This window comes from Rutilus rutilus, assembly GCF_951802725.1.
Source record: "Rutilus rutilus genome assembly, chromosome: 10".
In the NCBI taxonomy this organism is placed as follows: Eukaryota; Metazoa; Chordata; class Actinopteri; order Cypriniformes; family Leuciscidae; genus Rutilus; species Rutilus rutilus.
Genome location: NC_140215.1, coordinates 36,770,230 through 36,786,696, shown reverse-complemented (window position 1 = coordinate 36,786,696; position 16,467 = coordinate 36,770,230). Strand labels below are relative to the sequence as shown.

At 41.7% G+C, this 16,467-nt stretch overlaps 1 protein-coding gene across 1 annotated transcript in view; it reads left to right on the top strand.

Annotated features, from left to right (window-relative positions):
* Window positions 1–663: 663 nt before the first annotated feature.
* Window positions 664–16,467, top strand: part of LOC311297885 (FERM, ARHGEF and pleckstrin domain-containing protein 1) — a gene marked incomplete at its 3' end in the record, with an annotated part of 55,454 nt that continues 39,650 nt past the window's right edge. The window contains exons 1-4 of the mRNA XM_084420360.1: window positions 664–763; window positions 2,528–2,715; window positions 15,511–15,615; window positions 15,847–15,889. Of these exons, the coding sequence (XP_084276486.1) occupies window positions 2,545–2,715; window positions 15,511–15,615; window positions 15,847–15,889 (319 nt within the window). The 5' untranslated portion in view covers window positions 664–763; window positions 2,528–2,544. The remainder of the gene's footprint in view (window positions 764–2,527; window positions 2,716–15,510; window positions 15,616–15,846; window positions 15,890–16,467) is intronic.

Below are 16,467 nucleotides of genomic sequence, written 5' to 3'. Positions count from 1 at the left end.
GACCGGCGCGGACTTCATAAGCGCGCGATAACGTTATATTTTGACTCGCTGCCACTTAATTTCAAATCCACAAATTGTGCATTTGTGCATTGCGTTCTATGAACTGTAGCCTATTCGTTATGATATTTGTTAAAATAACGCACTCTGACCGTTCAATCAAAGCCAGCTCGTGATTTCTGAATAGCAGTTTTAGTAAATGATCTGTAACATAATTTCGCTATTTTAAAGTAGACACTGTAAAGTCAATTTATGATTTCAGTGAAAAATAATTACGTTACACCTGATCCTGATTGGTCAGTGAACGCTATGAGGTGACGTCTATTCTCGACGCGACGCGACAAAAGCGCGCATTAAAGAACAGCGCGTCGCGGAATAGCAATTCCTCGGTCTTTCCTTTTTTTTCTCCAGATTGTTGAAAGGGAACTATAATAGAAAATAGTGGATTACATTGGAGTTATCAATGTAAACAAAGGTGAATAAAATCAGTGATTGAGGTCCACATAGGAAGCTCGAGAGACATTTCTCTGAGCGTTTTGATCGTCTCTATATTCTTAATTGCGTTTTTTTTTTTTTGTAAATTATAGGCTAGCCTACTTCTCGATCTCATGATGTGTTCTGCATGTGGCAGCTTCATCCCAGCCAAACAAAAGACACCAGTGTCTGAAGATGTGCTCAGATCATCACCATCAGTGCCGTTGATTTTTCCAGGGCTTTTGTGGCATTACTGAATGAATGGAATTTTTTTTTAAAGACTACTGGCAAGGTATTAGCTGTGGGGTTGGTTTTTGCAGTCTGGCTCTGGTCTGATCTTTCACCCTCCTCTGAGAGCAGATCCGTGTTTTATTGCTTCACTAAAAGATGTTTTATTGATAATAGACTATAAAACTACACAGCACAAATTATAGATCAACAGCCATTTTTTATCAGAGGTCTGTTTTTACACTGCACCTTGGTTCATTAGAATCCAAATTCTTGTCTACAGGAATATATGAGCACAAACCAGTGAATACTGAGTGTTTGCAGGGCTCTTTTGAAGATGACTTAGATAAATGTAATTGCGAATGAGGACAGCCAGTCACAGATGGTCATCTGATCCACAGAGATCAGTGTTTGTTTTTCCATATTTTCCTCTGACTTCTCTCTAACTCTCTCAGCTGCTCACTTTCTCTCTTCCTGTCTCGTTTCCTCCCCTCTTTTTCTCACGTTGACCCCTGGTTTAGAAGTGATGACATCAGTGCTCTGGCATGTGTGATAAACAGTGAACATGATGGGAGCAGAGAATGGGAGATATGAGAAGCTGGATCTCTGTAAAACTGTAGGCTCATTGTCTGATGAGAGCACTATAACATCAGGCCAAAAAGGCTAGTGTAACCTTCACATGACTGACATGTGAGGAAACATCACTATAAATACACAACCTCTTCATTTAAACATTTTTCATTATACTTTCTCATATATTACCTTTCATCTAGCTGCTTGTGAAAGGTCTACAAAGTTTCATCTGACCAATCAGAGCAGAGTAGACCAATCACAACAGACTGGGCCATCTGACCAATCAGAGCAGAGTAGACCAATCACAGAAGACTGGGTCATCTGACCAATCAGAGCAGAGTAGACCAATCACAACAGACTAGTCCAGCTGACCAATCAGAGCAGAGTAGATCAATCACAACAGACTGGGTCATCTGACCAATCAGAGCAGAGTAGACCAATCACAACAGACTAGTCCAGCTGACCAATCAGAGCAGAGTAGACCAATCACAACAGACTGGGTCATCTGACCAATCAGAGCAGAGTAGACCAATCACAACAGACTACTCCAGCTGACCAATCAGAGTAGAGTAGACCAATCACAGCAGACTGGGCCATCTGACCAATCAGAGTAGACCAATCACAACAGACTGGGCCATCTGACCAATCAGAGCAGAGTAGACCAATCACAACAGACTGGTTCATCTAACTAATCAGAGCAGAGTAGACCAATCACAACAGACTGGGTCGTCTGACCAATCAGAGCAGAGTAGACCAATCACAACAGACTGGGTCATCTGACCAATCAGAGCAGAGTAGACCAATCACAACAGACTAGTCCAGCTGACCAATCAGAGGAGAGTAGACCAATTACTACAGACTGGCCCATCTGACCAATCAGGGCAGAGCAGACCAATCACAACAGACTGGGTCATCTGACCAATCAGAGCAGAGTAGACCAATCACAACAGACTAGTCCAGCTGACTAATCAGTGGAGAGTAGACCAATCACTACAGACTGGCCCATCAGACCAATCACAGCAGAGCCGCTCACAGAGAGGCGGGGTTTAGAGCAACTGAAACCTTTATCGAACCATTTCAGACACTGTGAGAAAAGAGCAGATGATGCAATGTGTATTATGAGAAAATTAAACAGTTTTTTGACCTGAGATTCATGTAAACCTGCTGTAGGAGTCTCCAAAAGAAAATGATAAACCTCATTAGAGTATGGTGTGTGTGTGTGTGTGTGTGTGTGTGTGTGTGTGTGTGTGTGCAGGCTGAGTGAGGAAGACCATGGTGGAGCAGGGCCAGACATCGCTGGCGGGACAGAGGTTAGGGGCCCCAGAGACTCTGGGCATCAGCACCCTGGAGCCCGGACACAAGCCCCCTGCCATGCCCCCGGGACGCCTGATGCCCCTCAGGGTCCTGCTGCTGGACGACTCCCAGCAGATATTCCACATATCCGTGAGTAATCATACCATACAACTCTGCTGCTGTGCTACAATATATGGACATGTAAGGACTGTTCACGTCAACCTGAACGTTCGGTCTGATTTTCGCATGCCATTTGTCTGTTCAGGCTAATGTTTAAAAAATGGCAGGTGGGCTAAATGAGGATGTGAATTCACTCCCTGACAGTAGGTGGCGCTTATTGAAACCGCTTTGGACAAAAAAAGCTGAGTGTTATTGAGTGCATTGGTGCGGGCTACTTTTTCAGCAAAATTGGTTCCGGAAGTATTTAACATTCATTTCTCCCATAGGGATTTCATTAAAGCTTTATAAGCGAACTACGAGGTGAATCATAACATTACCAATTTTGTTTTAAAGCAATACAAATGACAAAAGACAAAGGTACAAGACTGTGTATTTAACGGGAAAGAGAACGAATCAAATTAATGAATCAATTATTGTACAGATATAAAACATTGATTATATCTATAGAAACAATATATTTAAAGTTTATTGCTAAATAATGCATATTTATAAATATTTAAGGATTTTGAGAGCGATATGCTCGATATACGATATATGGAGCTTCACAGATTACAAAAATATGTTATAAGAACATTTTGCTAACATTCCCATTAAGTTATGTAAATGTTATTTCTGGATGGTTTCTGTCTGTTATTAAATAATTTTTCTTTGCAAACATGTGGACTTTTGAATGTTCTCTGAACGTTCTGAAATGTGTAGTATTTTAAAAAAGGTAACAATCGTCTAACGCTCCAGAAAAAACGCTCCATGAATGATGTATAAATAATGTTTTTGTGCTAACGTTTGTTCATAACTTTGAGAGAACCTTGCCAGAACGTTCTGAGGACGTTAGCTCTTTTGGCGTGATTTGCTCTCTGATTGGTGCAATTGTCTCTACAGCATCATGATTGGCTAATGTAATTTTCATCACACAATTCAGCTATTGAATGCAAATATAAAAAACAAACAAGTTGACATATTGTGAGTATTCAGTACAGGTCAAAAGTTTGGAAACATTAAGATTTTTTTATATTTTTGAAGGAAGTCTCTAATGCTTATCAAGGCTGCGTTTATTTGATCAAAAATACAGAAAAAAAACAGTAATATTGTGAAATATTATTACAACTTAAAATAATAGTTTTCTATTTGAATATACTTTAAAAAATAATTTATTCCTGTGATGCAAAGCAGAATTTTCAGCATCATTACTCCAGTCTTCAGTGTCACATGTGGCATCCAGTCTATCACATGATCCTTTAGAAATCATTCTAATATTCTGATTTATTATGAGTGTTGGAAACAGTTCTGCTGCCTAATATATTTGATGAATAAAAGGTTAAAAAGAACTGCATTTATTCAAAAAAAAATAAAATATTTTCTAATAATATAAATCTTCTTTACTCTCACTTTTTATCAATTTAACACATCCTTGCTGAATAAAAGTATTGATTTATTTCACACAAAAAAAAAAAAAAAATGACTGACCCCAAATTACTGACCAGTAGTGCATATTGCTGTTACAAAAGATTTCTAGTTTTAAAACATTTGCTTCTTTTTTTTTATTTTTATTTTTATTTATTTTTACTTTTTATTCATCAAAGTATCCTAAAAAAGTATCACAGGTTATGAAAAAATATTAAGCAGCAGAACTGTTTCCAACTTTGATAATGAATCATCATATTAGAATGATTTCTAAAGGATCATGTGATAGACTGGAGTAATGATGCTGAAAATTCAGCTTTGCATCACAGAAATAAATGATAATTTAAAGTATAATAAATTGAAAACCAATTATTTTAAATTGTAATAATATATCACAATATACTTTTTTTTCTGTATTTTTGATCAAATAAATGCAGGCTTGATGAGCAGAAGAAACTTCTTTCAAAAATATTAAAAATAGTAATGTTTCCAAACTTTTGGCCTGTACTGTATGTAGTCGAGAATGTAGTATCTCTACTGAACATGATTGTGATTATTAATAGATTTTGTGGAAATAGTTGTATTGGCTGTAGGAGTGAGTGAGACTTTGATTTGTGAAGAAATGTGAGAGTGTTTCATGAAGGTGTTCTATGGATAAATATAGAGCATGCCTGTGGCAACCAATATCGACAATTATATGTTAGTTCCTTTTTGAACAGTCAGTCGTATTGCGGGAAAACTCCTTTTTCTCTGAATACTGAAGCCTTTTGTATAATAACGCAGAGCTACTGCACAGCCATAACAGTGCAGAGGCTACTCGCACGCTATTGGCTGGTCAGTGGTAACTGCACGAACCTATGGCAGAGCGGCGTAACTGCACGAACCAATCGGTGCAAAGCCCGCCGAGCTGAGCGCAGAGCCCGCCAGAATGGGCGGGGCATCCGCCTATAAAAGACGCTCGATTTCGCCATAGATTCAGGTTTATCTCCTTCAACGACGATCTACGGACTTTGCAGAACTGCTCGACTACAAGCCTTCGACTTCTTCGCCGTGAACAGCAGGGCCAAACAGCAGAACAGCGAGCAAGCCAGCGGACTGTATCCAGATCCAGCCCGCTCAATCATCACAGCGAGCTGTCGCACTGTTTCCCTGGCATGGCGATATATGCACGTCGGCCGGCTGGTCTTTGCCGTCTACCTTCGCCACATTTTATAACTTAGAAGTCCTTGCGCTGCAGGCACACATCCTTTACATATGATTGAGCCGGCCTCTGCACGAGCCAGGCCCTCATCATTCGGGTCTTGCCCTATCAAGGCGGCATGTCAGACTCAGGCCCTTGCTTTGGACTCTTGTTCAAACATCCCAACTTGGGTCATAGAACATGTCGTTACGCTTAACATAGCACGGCGTGATTGGATTGGTTCCCCATAGCGGATAGCTACGCAATACGACTAACCATTCGAAGGGGAACGACTCGGTTACTAACGTAACCTCGGTTCCCTGAGATAAGGGAACGAGTATTGCGTAGACGGCCGTGCTATGACCCACTCGACTCGGCGTTCGTCGCTTCAGTCGATAAACCTGAATCTATGCTGAAATTCTGGCGGGCTCTGCACTCAGCTCGGCGGGCTTTGCACCGATTGGTTCGTGCAGTTACGCCGCTCTGCCATAGGTTCGTGCAGTTACCACTGACCAGCCAATAGCGTGCGAGTAGTCTCTGCACTGTTACGGCTGTGCAGTAGCACTGCGTTATTTTACAAAAGGCTTCAGTATTTGGAGAAAAAGGAGTTTTCCCCATAGCGTAAAGCTACGCAATACTCGTTCCCTTATCTCAGGGAACCGAGCTTACGTTAGTAACCGAGTCGTTTTCTCTTGTAACCTGCAACATTGCAGAAGTGTGAAACCACAGAGAGCTGAGAGATATTTTATTGTCCTAAGGTTTGTTTGGCTGGGCATCAGCTGCTCTGAAGTGACTGAATTCAACACACACAAACACTCTCACACACGCACACACATTTGCACACACACACACACACACACACACACACACACACACACACACACACACACACACACACACACACACACACAGACAGTCAGTCTATTTAATAATAACGATTGCCATATACAGTCTTGTGAACGTTATCCACCTCATATTTTATGGTAAGATTGGGCACAATTTGTAATATAAATGTATGAGTCTTCCGGTGTCATTAGCTTAGTTCTTTTTACCCGAACAAAAACAGTCCGTTATGCTGCTTGATTTTGCTAAATTGCATTTATTGTCATATTTTTTTTATGTATTATCATAATCATAAACTCACTGGTGTGTAGTGCAATGAGTTTTACTGTTTTACTGCACTTTGTAAATATTCTCGCTGTTTTACTGTAGTGGCAAATGAATTCTCTGAAAATAGCTCACTTCCACGTTGCAAAATAAAGTGTGTAAGAAGTGTGTTTTTAGCACAGTCACTGCTGGGTGATCAGCCTGGACTGAAGTTTGTGCTCATTACTGGCCTGACATGCTGTGTTTGTTTTACAGTTTAAGCTGTGTGTGTGTGAGTGAAGATGATAAAGTCCCTGAAGAGGATGTTCCTCCATCCTCCTTATTGACTCAATCAATATGTCAGATAATCATGTAATGATGAGCTGAATAAAAGTAAACACTGGTTTGAGTCATAATCACTGTGTCTGAACTCGACCCCTATAGCCTTAAACAGGGCACTATCTGAGGAAACAGCCATTAGTAGTGGTGTCTGAAACCATAGTGGACGTTCTTGAGTGCACGCATTCAATCACACGAGTGTATAACCAATGTACACTCAACAGCTTGAGAATACCCATAATGCACTGTTATGCACATACATAATGCAATTGCTTTCCCTATAAGTAGGCTGTGTGCTCTCTCTCTTTCTCTCTCTTTCTCTGTATTTTGAATGGAGCCCCACACATGACATGGAAAAAAAAAAAACAAGAATTCGTTCCCACATATGATTAATTAATCCCTCCTTCTAGCTAAAGTTGGCAGTAAACGGAAGCTGCTCTATTCTTTTCTTCCCTGTTGTGACGTACATCTGGCGCTGCGTCTGAACGCTCAGGCTGTGACTTGTTGCCTCGCTGCAGGCAATATTTGCGCACAAAAGAACCACACGAAACTGATTTCTGACAGACTTCTGAGGCAGCGTAATGGTTTAATGATCTACAGCAAAATAGAGTGAGCTTTAGTGATAACTAAGCGAATATTTAATTTGTCATTTCTCGCTAGAAATGACATCAGATGTAGTTGGTCAAAAACGTACTTTTACACACAAACTGAACGCCAACTGCAACTTTCAGACAGCATTTTTTTTTTTTTAGCTCAACTGTCACAGAATGGAAAGCTCAGGATTGTGGGATATCAAAGACAGTGGAGGACACATCTATGCTGCCTACAAAAATCATTCAGATGAAGGAATCTTAGGGGAATAATCCAGCTAACACTGAATTTGGACGTGCCTTGATGCCTTCCTACCTTGAAATGTGTCCTCCAACGACAGCATAAGCTTTCGGACACAGCCTGAGTGAAACTCGAACAAGAACAAATGTTGGGCGGGGCTTCATTTTGTCCATGTGGAGTTGATTGGATGGTTGTGGTTTGCTATTGGTGGATCTCATGTGAGTGACAGGTTGCCCCGCCCTCATCATCAGAGAAGAGAAGAGATGAGCTGCAAGAGGAAGGGGAAGTTATTCTGATTAAATAAATTGAAATGAGTGAACAAATGAGTATAACGAGGCCACGGTTTACCTAAAACAAGTTCTTAATTCAAGGCCACAATATCTCTTTTTCCTCTGCATGTCATGTGCAGGGCTTCATCATTTTGTGTATTTCTGCATATCTTTATTTTTTAACTCAGCACTAAAAAAGTACTGATTAATCAGGTCACTGACACACACACACACACACACTCACACACTTCCAGCGTCTCTTCATACTGATCTGCTGGTGAGGAACACATTTTTAGACATAAAAGTAGGACACCTTGCCAAAAGACAAACACCACATACTCGCACATAAGTGGCAGAAAAGCGTAGAGGAATGTCTCTCAGAAAGTGTTAGGGAGAAAGAAAAATATAATATATATATATATATATATGTGTGTGTGTGTGTGTGTGTGACCCTCAGGATGGCATCTCTCTCTATCTCTCTCTCTCTCTCTCTCTCTCTGTGTGTGTGTGTGTGTATGTGTGTATAATGGAGCTTTATGTGTTTGTGAGCATGTGCAGAAAGTTCCCACTCTTGTTCTCATATTCACATCTGTTTCTGACATTCATGCTGGATGAGCTCTGAATTCAGACACATTACCAGGGTCATTCCAGGAAACAGATGCAGTATTACAGTGTTATATTCCTAATGCGCATGAGAAACAAGCGGGCAGCCATCTGTAGAATATTGTGTTTGAACTTCTGTTTTTGCGGTAGCTCCGTATATCTCCATGGCATCGCTGTCGAAGAGTAGCTGGTGAAGTGGATTTATAAAGTTATTATGAGCATGATTGTAATGTCTGAAGTGGATTTCATAACAAATGGGAAGATTTTAAAACGAGAGGTTCATTCATAAATCCGTAAGATCTTACCTTCATGCTGTGAAAATACAAATCAGCCGACAGAACAGCGCTGAAAAGGGGCGGGGCTACAGAAGGTCTATACACTGATTTTAAAAATGAGTTTCTGTTGAAGATTTCAAACAAAATCTGATTTGCTGCTCAAGAAACATTGATTATTATTAATGTTAAAAACAGTTGTGCTTCTTCATAGTTATGTGGAAACCGTGCTAGACAAATAGACAGTTACTTTGCAGAGGTCATTTCTTGAAAGGCTGTGGCTGTCATCATGATTAGTAGAGCAATATTTAAATAAGCGGGATTTTTGATGCTAACAGTATGGTGGCCCAGTAGTGCACAACACAACGAAATTGAAAAAGCACACGTAAGTTCACAACATAAGTTTCCGTTGTGTTGTGGATTCATTTTGTTGTGTTGTTTCTTAATTTCATTGTGTTGAGAACTTATGTGTGCTTTTTAAATTCCGTTGTGTTGTGCACAACTGGGCCACCGTATAACAGGCTTAGGTTTCATGAAAGTAAAAATTTTTTAACTATATGCCTACAATAACATAAAGTAAAAATTGGTGCTGACGATTGTTAAAGGGGGTTTTATTTTAAAAAGTAATGAAGTAATGAACAGATTGTATGTGATGAAAAGTAATGAAATGGTTCCCAAATACTTCTAACACCTCTTTTGCCCATTTTTATTCTTCTTCAACAGTTTTCTGGTGACAGGTAGTCCTACTGTAAACTCACGCTGTTACCTGAGCAAGAAGTTGACAGACTGAACCTTAGTAATTCTCAAAGAGAGATTTTAAACAGACGGTTCACCGTGTCTGTGAATTTAAATGTGATGCTGTCTTGTGAAGCGAGAGTGAGGTTTGCATCTTCATAAAGTGTTTGGAGTGAAATATCTTGTTGTCTCAGTTTTATTGTGTTGATTTGGTCATGTCTCTGGTAAAGATGGCACTCTTTCTCTTTGTTTTCTCTGTCATCTCATGGGTCATGATGAAAGCAATGTGTATCTTGTGTTTGACCACAGTCATTCACTCTGACTATCTGTTTGCATTGCACAGTATAATTTAACGTGAAGATCCAGCAATTATCTCACATTCCTTAGATTTCACTTTCTGACGTGCTTCACCATCATTCCACATATGGCAGATTTCCCCTGGCAACATTTGCAAAACTAGATTTTTACATTGTTTTTGTCCATGTCCTAACTTTTTAAACTTGCTTTAAATAGTATACCTTTCTCTAAACATATTGCTGGCCACCACTAGCATATACTGTATGTTAGGCATCCTAAGGCTGATAAAATGCTTTCTCCTGTCCCAGTCGAAAATGTGGAGTCAACTTTAAGCCATTTGCAGGTTGATTTTTCAGATTGTCCAATCAGTGGTTGACGGGAGTAATGTGTCATTATTTTTCAAATCCTTGTCTTTGTGGCACAATTGCTAATTTATAAAAGTTTTATTTTAATTTTTTTAGTTTTTACTCAAAAATCTGTCACAATACAGAAGTAAAAGTTGTGCAATTGCTGTACTATGTTGGGTTTATTGTAGCAGCAGTGTTTTAACAAAGTAGCATTAGCATCATTTCTGTAAATCTGCTTTGAAACGATATGTCAGGGTCCTGCACTGACACTTGCAGTCAAGACAGCTACAGTGACCCTAGAAGCGGCCAAGCATGCATTGTTGTGCCCCTGGAAGCAGAAGAGAAGGAGGGCCCATGCTGAGCAGTCGAATGCCCTTCTTTCAGAGGTCTCAAGCCCATTGGTCCAGGATGTCCCAAATCAGGAGGCCCCAAGCACATTGGTCCAGGAGTGGCAGAGTCAAGAGGCCCCTAGTCCAGTGGTTCAGGAGGGCCCGAGTCAGGAGGTCCCAAATTCATTGGTCCAGGAGGGCCCAAGTCAGGAGGCCCCAAACCCATTGGTCCATGAGGGCCCAAGTCAGGAGGCCCCAAACCCATTGGTCCATGAGGGCCCAAGTCAGGAGGCCCCTTGTCCAGAGGGCCCGAGTCATGAGGTCCCAAATTCATTGGTCCAGGAGGGCCCAAGTCAGGAGGCCCCAAACCCATTGGTCCATGAGGGCCCAAATCAGGAGGCCCCTTGTCCAGTGGTCCCAGAGGGCCCGAGTCATGAGGTCCCAAATTCATTGATCCAGGTAGGCCAGAGCCAGGAGGCCCCAAGCCCATTGGTCCAGGAGGCCCCTAGCCCAGTGGTCCAGGAGGGCCCATCAGGAGGTCCCAAATTCATTGGTCCAGGACTGGTTCAAATCAGCACAGCTTCTTCCACAGAAACTGTTCCTGAGCTGGCCATGGAGGCCATTCCAGAGCATCTTATTCTGCCTGTTATTGCCCTAGAGGCCACCTCCGAACAGCTAGCCAGTAATGTTGTGCCCACAGAAATCAATCCTGTCTGTCATGTCATGTCTTCAGAAACCTATCCTCTTCTGGCCACAAGTCATTGCACAGCATCCGAATCCACCTGCTATAGTCACGGAGGCCATCTCTGAAGTGCCACCTAGTCCTGTGATGCTCACAGAAACTGTTCCTGCCAGTCATGTTGCTTCATCAGAAGCTGCTCCTGCCATGGAGGCCATTTCAGGGCGCTCTAACCTGCCTGTTGTAGCCACAAAGGCCACCTCTGAGCTGCCTACCAGAATCGAAGTGGAGACTGCAAAGACTGTTCCTGCTAGACTCGAACAACCAGGAAGTCCGCTCCGGCCCTGAAGTCTCAAGAATTGTCTATATTTTCTGCCAAGTCTGTTAGAACCTCGGAGGCTGCATATGGCGATAAGTCGGTTTGGGAGTCACAGAGGCCATCCTATTTAGCCGCCAGTGCGGTTATGGCCCCTGAATTCATTCCCAAGTATTCCCCAATCAAGAGACTCTCCTTAAATCTGTCTCAGATTGCTCAGTTATGAAATCCCCACCAGTGCCCAACCAGAAAAGCTGTGATAGAGTCCAGACCTTCTGCCGTCAAACTGAAGGTCAGGCTAAGCGAGACTAGCCCCTGATTAACCCAGTGTCCCCTTGGACTCCTTCACCCAGTGTGGACGCCTGGAGGCGGGGGGGAGGGGGAACTGTCAGGGTCCTTGTCTGTTTTGTCTTTGTTAAATGTTTCTTTGTTAGTCTTGTGCCTGAGCACATGGCTCTGTCTTTGTTTGTGTTAGTTTGTGTTGTGCTCTTCTCGTCCCGCCTCCTTTTGCCACACCCCCTTATTTAGTCCTTGTCTTGTCCTCATTTGTTTCTTTGTGTTTACCTGATCCTCATGTGCTCTGCTCCCTTTATATTGTACTTTTTTCCCTCATGTCTTTGCTGGTTCGTTGCGTGCATTGTTGTTACATGATTGCTTGCCCAAACTCATGTTTTTTTTTTAACTGTGCTTGTCATGTATTAGATCCTGGTGATAGTTCTTGTGTTTCCCAGTTGTAGTTTATTACTCTAGTCTAGTTCTCAATTTTTACTTTTGCTCTGGTTTTTGTTTTTTCTTTTTGTTCCCGATTTTGCAGCATTCATGACTTTTAGTTTCTTTTCCCACGAGTTCCCTGCCTAGTTGCTCTCTTTTTTTATTTCCTTTTACGCTCCAGTGCTTATTCTAGCTCCCTTCTCTAGTCATAGTATCGTTAGTCATTTTATTTTGCTCTTGTTATCTTTTGATATCTCTTGTTGTCTTATCATCTTGAGTCTTGTCTTGCGTATTATGAGTCATTGTGTTGGTTCCTGCCTTGCCCTGCTTCCTATATCCTCCCTGACTGCTGATTCTCCATGCCTGGCAGCAAGATTGGCACAGCTTTCAGTTTAGGCTCCAAGTGCCGAGCCTCTAGTTCCTTGAGCCGCTGCCTGATCTCCAGTATTTTCATTCCATCTGGTGCTGCCGCATCTCCTCAGTTCTCCCGCCTGACTCCTGTCGTGTGCCCTGTCCTACTGATTGGGTTGTCTTCACTCCTTACCATCCACTGTGTGTCTAGTTTACCAATAAACATCACCCCCTTGTTCATTCTGCATATGGGTCCTCTCTCTAGTATTGCCGTGACCGATTTCTGACACGATGAGTATTGTGAAAAGCGCTATACAAATGAATTTGCATTGAATTGAAAAATGTAAATCATATTTTTCATTATTAATGTGGTCGAAGGGGAAGTGTGTGTGTGTGTGTGTGTGTGTGTGTGTGTGTGTGTGTGTGTGTGTGTGTGTGTGTGTGTGTGTGTGTGCGTCATGCATGTGTGTGTGATGTAATCTGTAATGACATGTCTTTAAGGCAGACGCAAGTAAGGCAAAGACAATCAGTCCTCCTGACACAATAGAGCAGTGACTATCACAGACCATTTGCTATTTCTGTGTCTGTACACGATTGTGTTTGCAAAATCTCTCAGATCTTGCAAACCAAAAGGGCTGAATGTTTCAGGGTGATTTTCCACCGACTGAACACCAGTTTCTGCAGGGCTGAGTTAATGAATAGCCTACACACACACACACACACACACACACACACACACACACACACACACACACACACACACACACACACACACACACACACACACACACACACACACACACACACACACACACACACACACACAAACACACACACATGCCTGTGGCATTTTCACCCGCCTCTGTTATCTTGTGACCTCTCAGTAATTGACTTGGCTCATGTTAACTAGATATAATGGGTCAGTTCTGTTTGTAGAGCAAGAGACAAAGATAGAGAGAGAGAGAGTCAGACAAACGAATGTGTGTATTGGCGCTGCAGCTAACTGTTTTGAAAGTACATTTATCTTTCTTGGCCAGTTATTTCCTTTAAACAGTATGCCAAGTTAACATTGTGACTAAAAAGGTTTAAAGGCCCCATGAAATCAAAATTTGGGCTTTTATTTTATGTTTTAAGCATTAATGTCCTCTATATGCTAGTGCAAATTAGCTTTGAGCAAATATACACCATTGAAATTCACAGTGTTTCTCTTCAGACGATATAAAAGCACAGACCCAATTAATGGATAATGACATTCATTGCCAAATATTTTCATTACTGATATTATTTGTATTGTTTTTTGTTGTGGTCCTAGTGTGTGTGTGTTTGTGTGTGTGTGTGCCTATAAGAAAATTAAATATGATAGCCATCTATTTAAGAAATATCCATTTGTTTGGCTCCCTCTTGCTCTATTCTGTTCAGATTTCCTTTCTTATGGTCTTTCCCTTGAGACCTTTTTCTCTGTTTATGACCTCTCTCTCTCTCTCTCTCTCTCTCTCTCTCTCTCTCTCTCTCTCTCTCTCTCTCTCTCTCTCTCTCTCTGTCTTTATGATGTGTCTCTGTGCAGTGAGATGATGAGTTAATAATCTTGCCCCCCGGTTATGATAACCATGGCAACCGTTCAATCTTCCATGGGAACCGGATGGAATGTTCACCAGGATGGAATGTTCCAGATCTCATGTCATTGGTGCAGGTCTTTGCTCAGACTTGAGTTTCCGCAGAAGGGGGCGGGGCAGTGGTGATGATGTCAGTGAAGTGTATTGTCTGGGCCGTCAGTCTGCGCTGTTGCAGGACAGCATAGATTCCAATAAGCAATAAATTCTGTTAAAGGGGAACTATGCAGTTTTTTTTAGCTTAATTTACCTTACCTGAACAGCTTCCGAGTAATTGGAATGGTTATATGACTTTTTTGGGGTTGAATGGTGGCCGTCTCGCTGACGGTCCTTGCAACTTTGGGCCGGCGGGCCGCCTCAGCGTCAGGAAGTATCGCGTGATATCAGGTCTCGTGATGTAGCGAATTGCTTTACGGCACTGCACACATACATTTATACGCTAGCCTTCTGTGTATCATACATACCTCAGTGGACATGGCTCCGTGCGTTCGCCGGCTTCTTTGAAAACAAATGCACATGACCAGGGGTTTCAACGAGTTTTGACGACAGTGTTGTCAAATATCTATTCCTAAACTGTAGGGGGAGCTCTATAGAGAAACCTGCGAGCAAAAAGCGAGCCAAAACTGCATAGCGCCGCTTTAATCAGAGGAGGTTGGTGTTTATTTCTTGTGTTACACTGCATAGTCCTCCTACCCATAAGCCACAACCAAATCTCATTGGTCCAGAATTCAAGAGTCACCTCCAATATACTCTTATTGTGAGTTTGCCACATCACAAAGCTTTTTTGCTCTCAGTGTGGGCAGACAAATCTGTTTAGGAAACTTGATTAGGATACGGTGTAAGAATTCTTAGCTGTATCTTGCATTTGCTTAATTGTATTGAAGTACTTTTAGTGTACTTAAAATCTTAAAAATGTTTTGCATTGCAGATAATTATAATAATATTATAATAATAAAAGGTCACTTAAGTGTACTTAAAGAGAGACACTTTCATGACTACTTAACACACTTAAGAACTCTTTTAAAAATAATTACATATGCAAATGTACTTAAGTCCTACTTAAGTGGGTGAAAAGCACTTAAACTATAATACATTTTTCAGTTAACATGCAATTAAGTGTCTGAAAACATTAGTCAGTTCACACTTAATTATATTCTTTTAGAGTATATTATTTCTGTAATAAGTTCTTGTAAAATAAGTATGTACTTCTTTTTCACAAGGAGACTGTGTGTTTATACTGTGTGTGCCTGAATGATTAATAAAACAGTCCAGACAACATGCAATGCTGAAAGCTCTTTTGCAGAACCTTAGATTCAGAATAAAAATGTTTAAGAGGTTTGGGCTTCAAGCCTGTTTGCTTCTAACTTGGACTTTTCTGAAAGCGTGTGTGTGTGTGTTGTTGTCCACAGCATCGCTCATCTGGGCGGGTTCTGTTCGAGATGGTCTGCTTGCATCTGAACCTTGTTGAAGGCGATTACTTTGGCCTGGAGTTCCAGAGCCGTCACAGAAGAATGGTAAGCGTTTACTTTTCCACCATCTCTCTGACCTTTATAATGAAACGGGTTGTTGCTGCTGTAGGAGCTCAGTGAGATGAGCATCAAATAGTTGTAGTTATTACATCAAAGTGGGCAGTTGTACGTTAGTGTATTCATCTGGTGTGAGACGCTGAGGTTGTGTTGTGTGAGGCCTAAATAAAGATCTGTGTGACAGTCGTACTCATCTCTGCTGTGTGCTTTACTCCACAGGTTTGGCTGGATTTACTAAAGCCCATTAGAAAGCAGATCACACGTAAGAGGCCTCACTGCTGTGTGTGCGTGTGTGTGTGCTTGTGTTTGTGTGTGTGCGTGTGTTCGTGCGTGTGTGCGTGCATGCGTCAATGTTAGTGTGTGTGTGCGTGCATGCGTCAATGTTAGTGTGTGTGTGTGTGTGTGAGAATGCGCGCGTGCGTGCGTCAATGTTAGTGTGTGTTAGTGTGTGAGTGTGTGTGTTTGTGTGTGTGTGTGTGTGTGTGTGTGAGTGAGTGTTAGTGTGTGAATGTATGTTTGAGAGAGAGTGTGAGTGAGTGAGTGAGTGTGTGTGTGTGTGTGTGTGTGTGTGTGTGTGTGTGTGTGTGTGTGTGTGTGTGTGTGTGTGAGAGAGTTAACTATCTCCCTGAGGTTTCCACAAAACATACCAGTCTCTGCTTTTGAGTGTAACACATTCATGCAAGGCTTATGTGTGTGTGTGTGTGTGTGTGTGTGTGTGTGTGTGTGTGTGTGTGTGTGTGTGTGTGTGTGTGTGTGTGTGTGTGTGAGAGTGTTAGTGTGTGAATGTGTTCGTGCATGTGTGCATGCATGCGTCAATGTTAGTGTGTGTGTGTGTGTGTG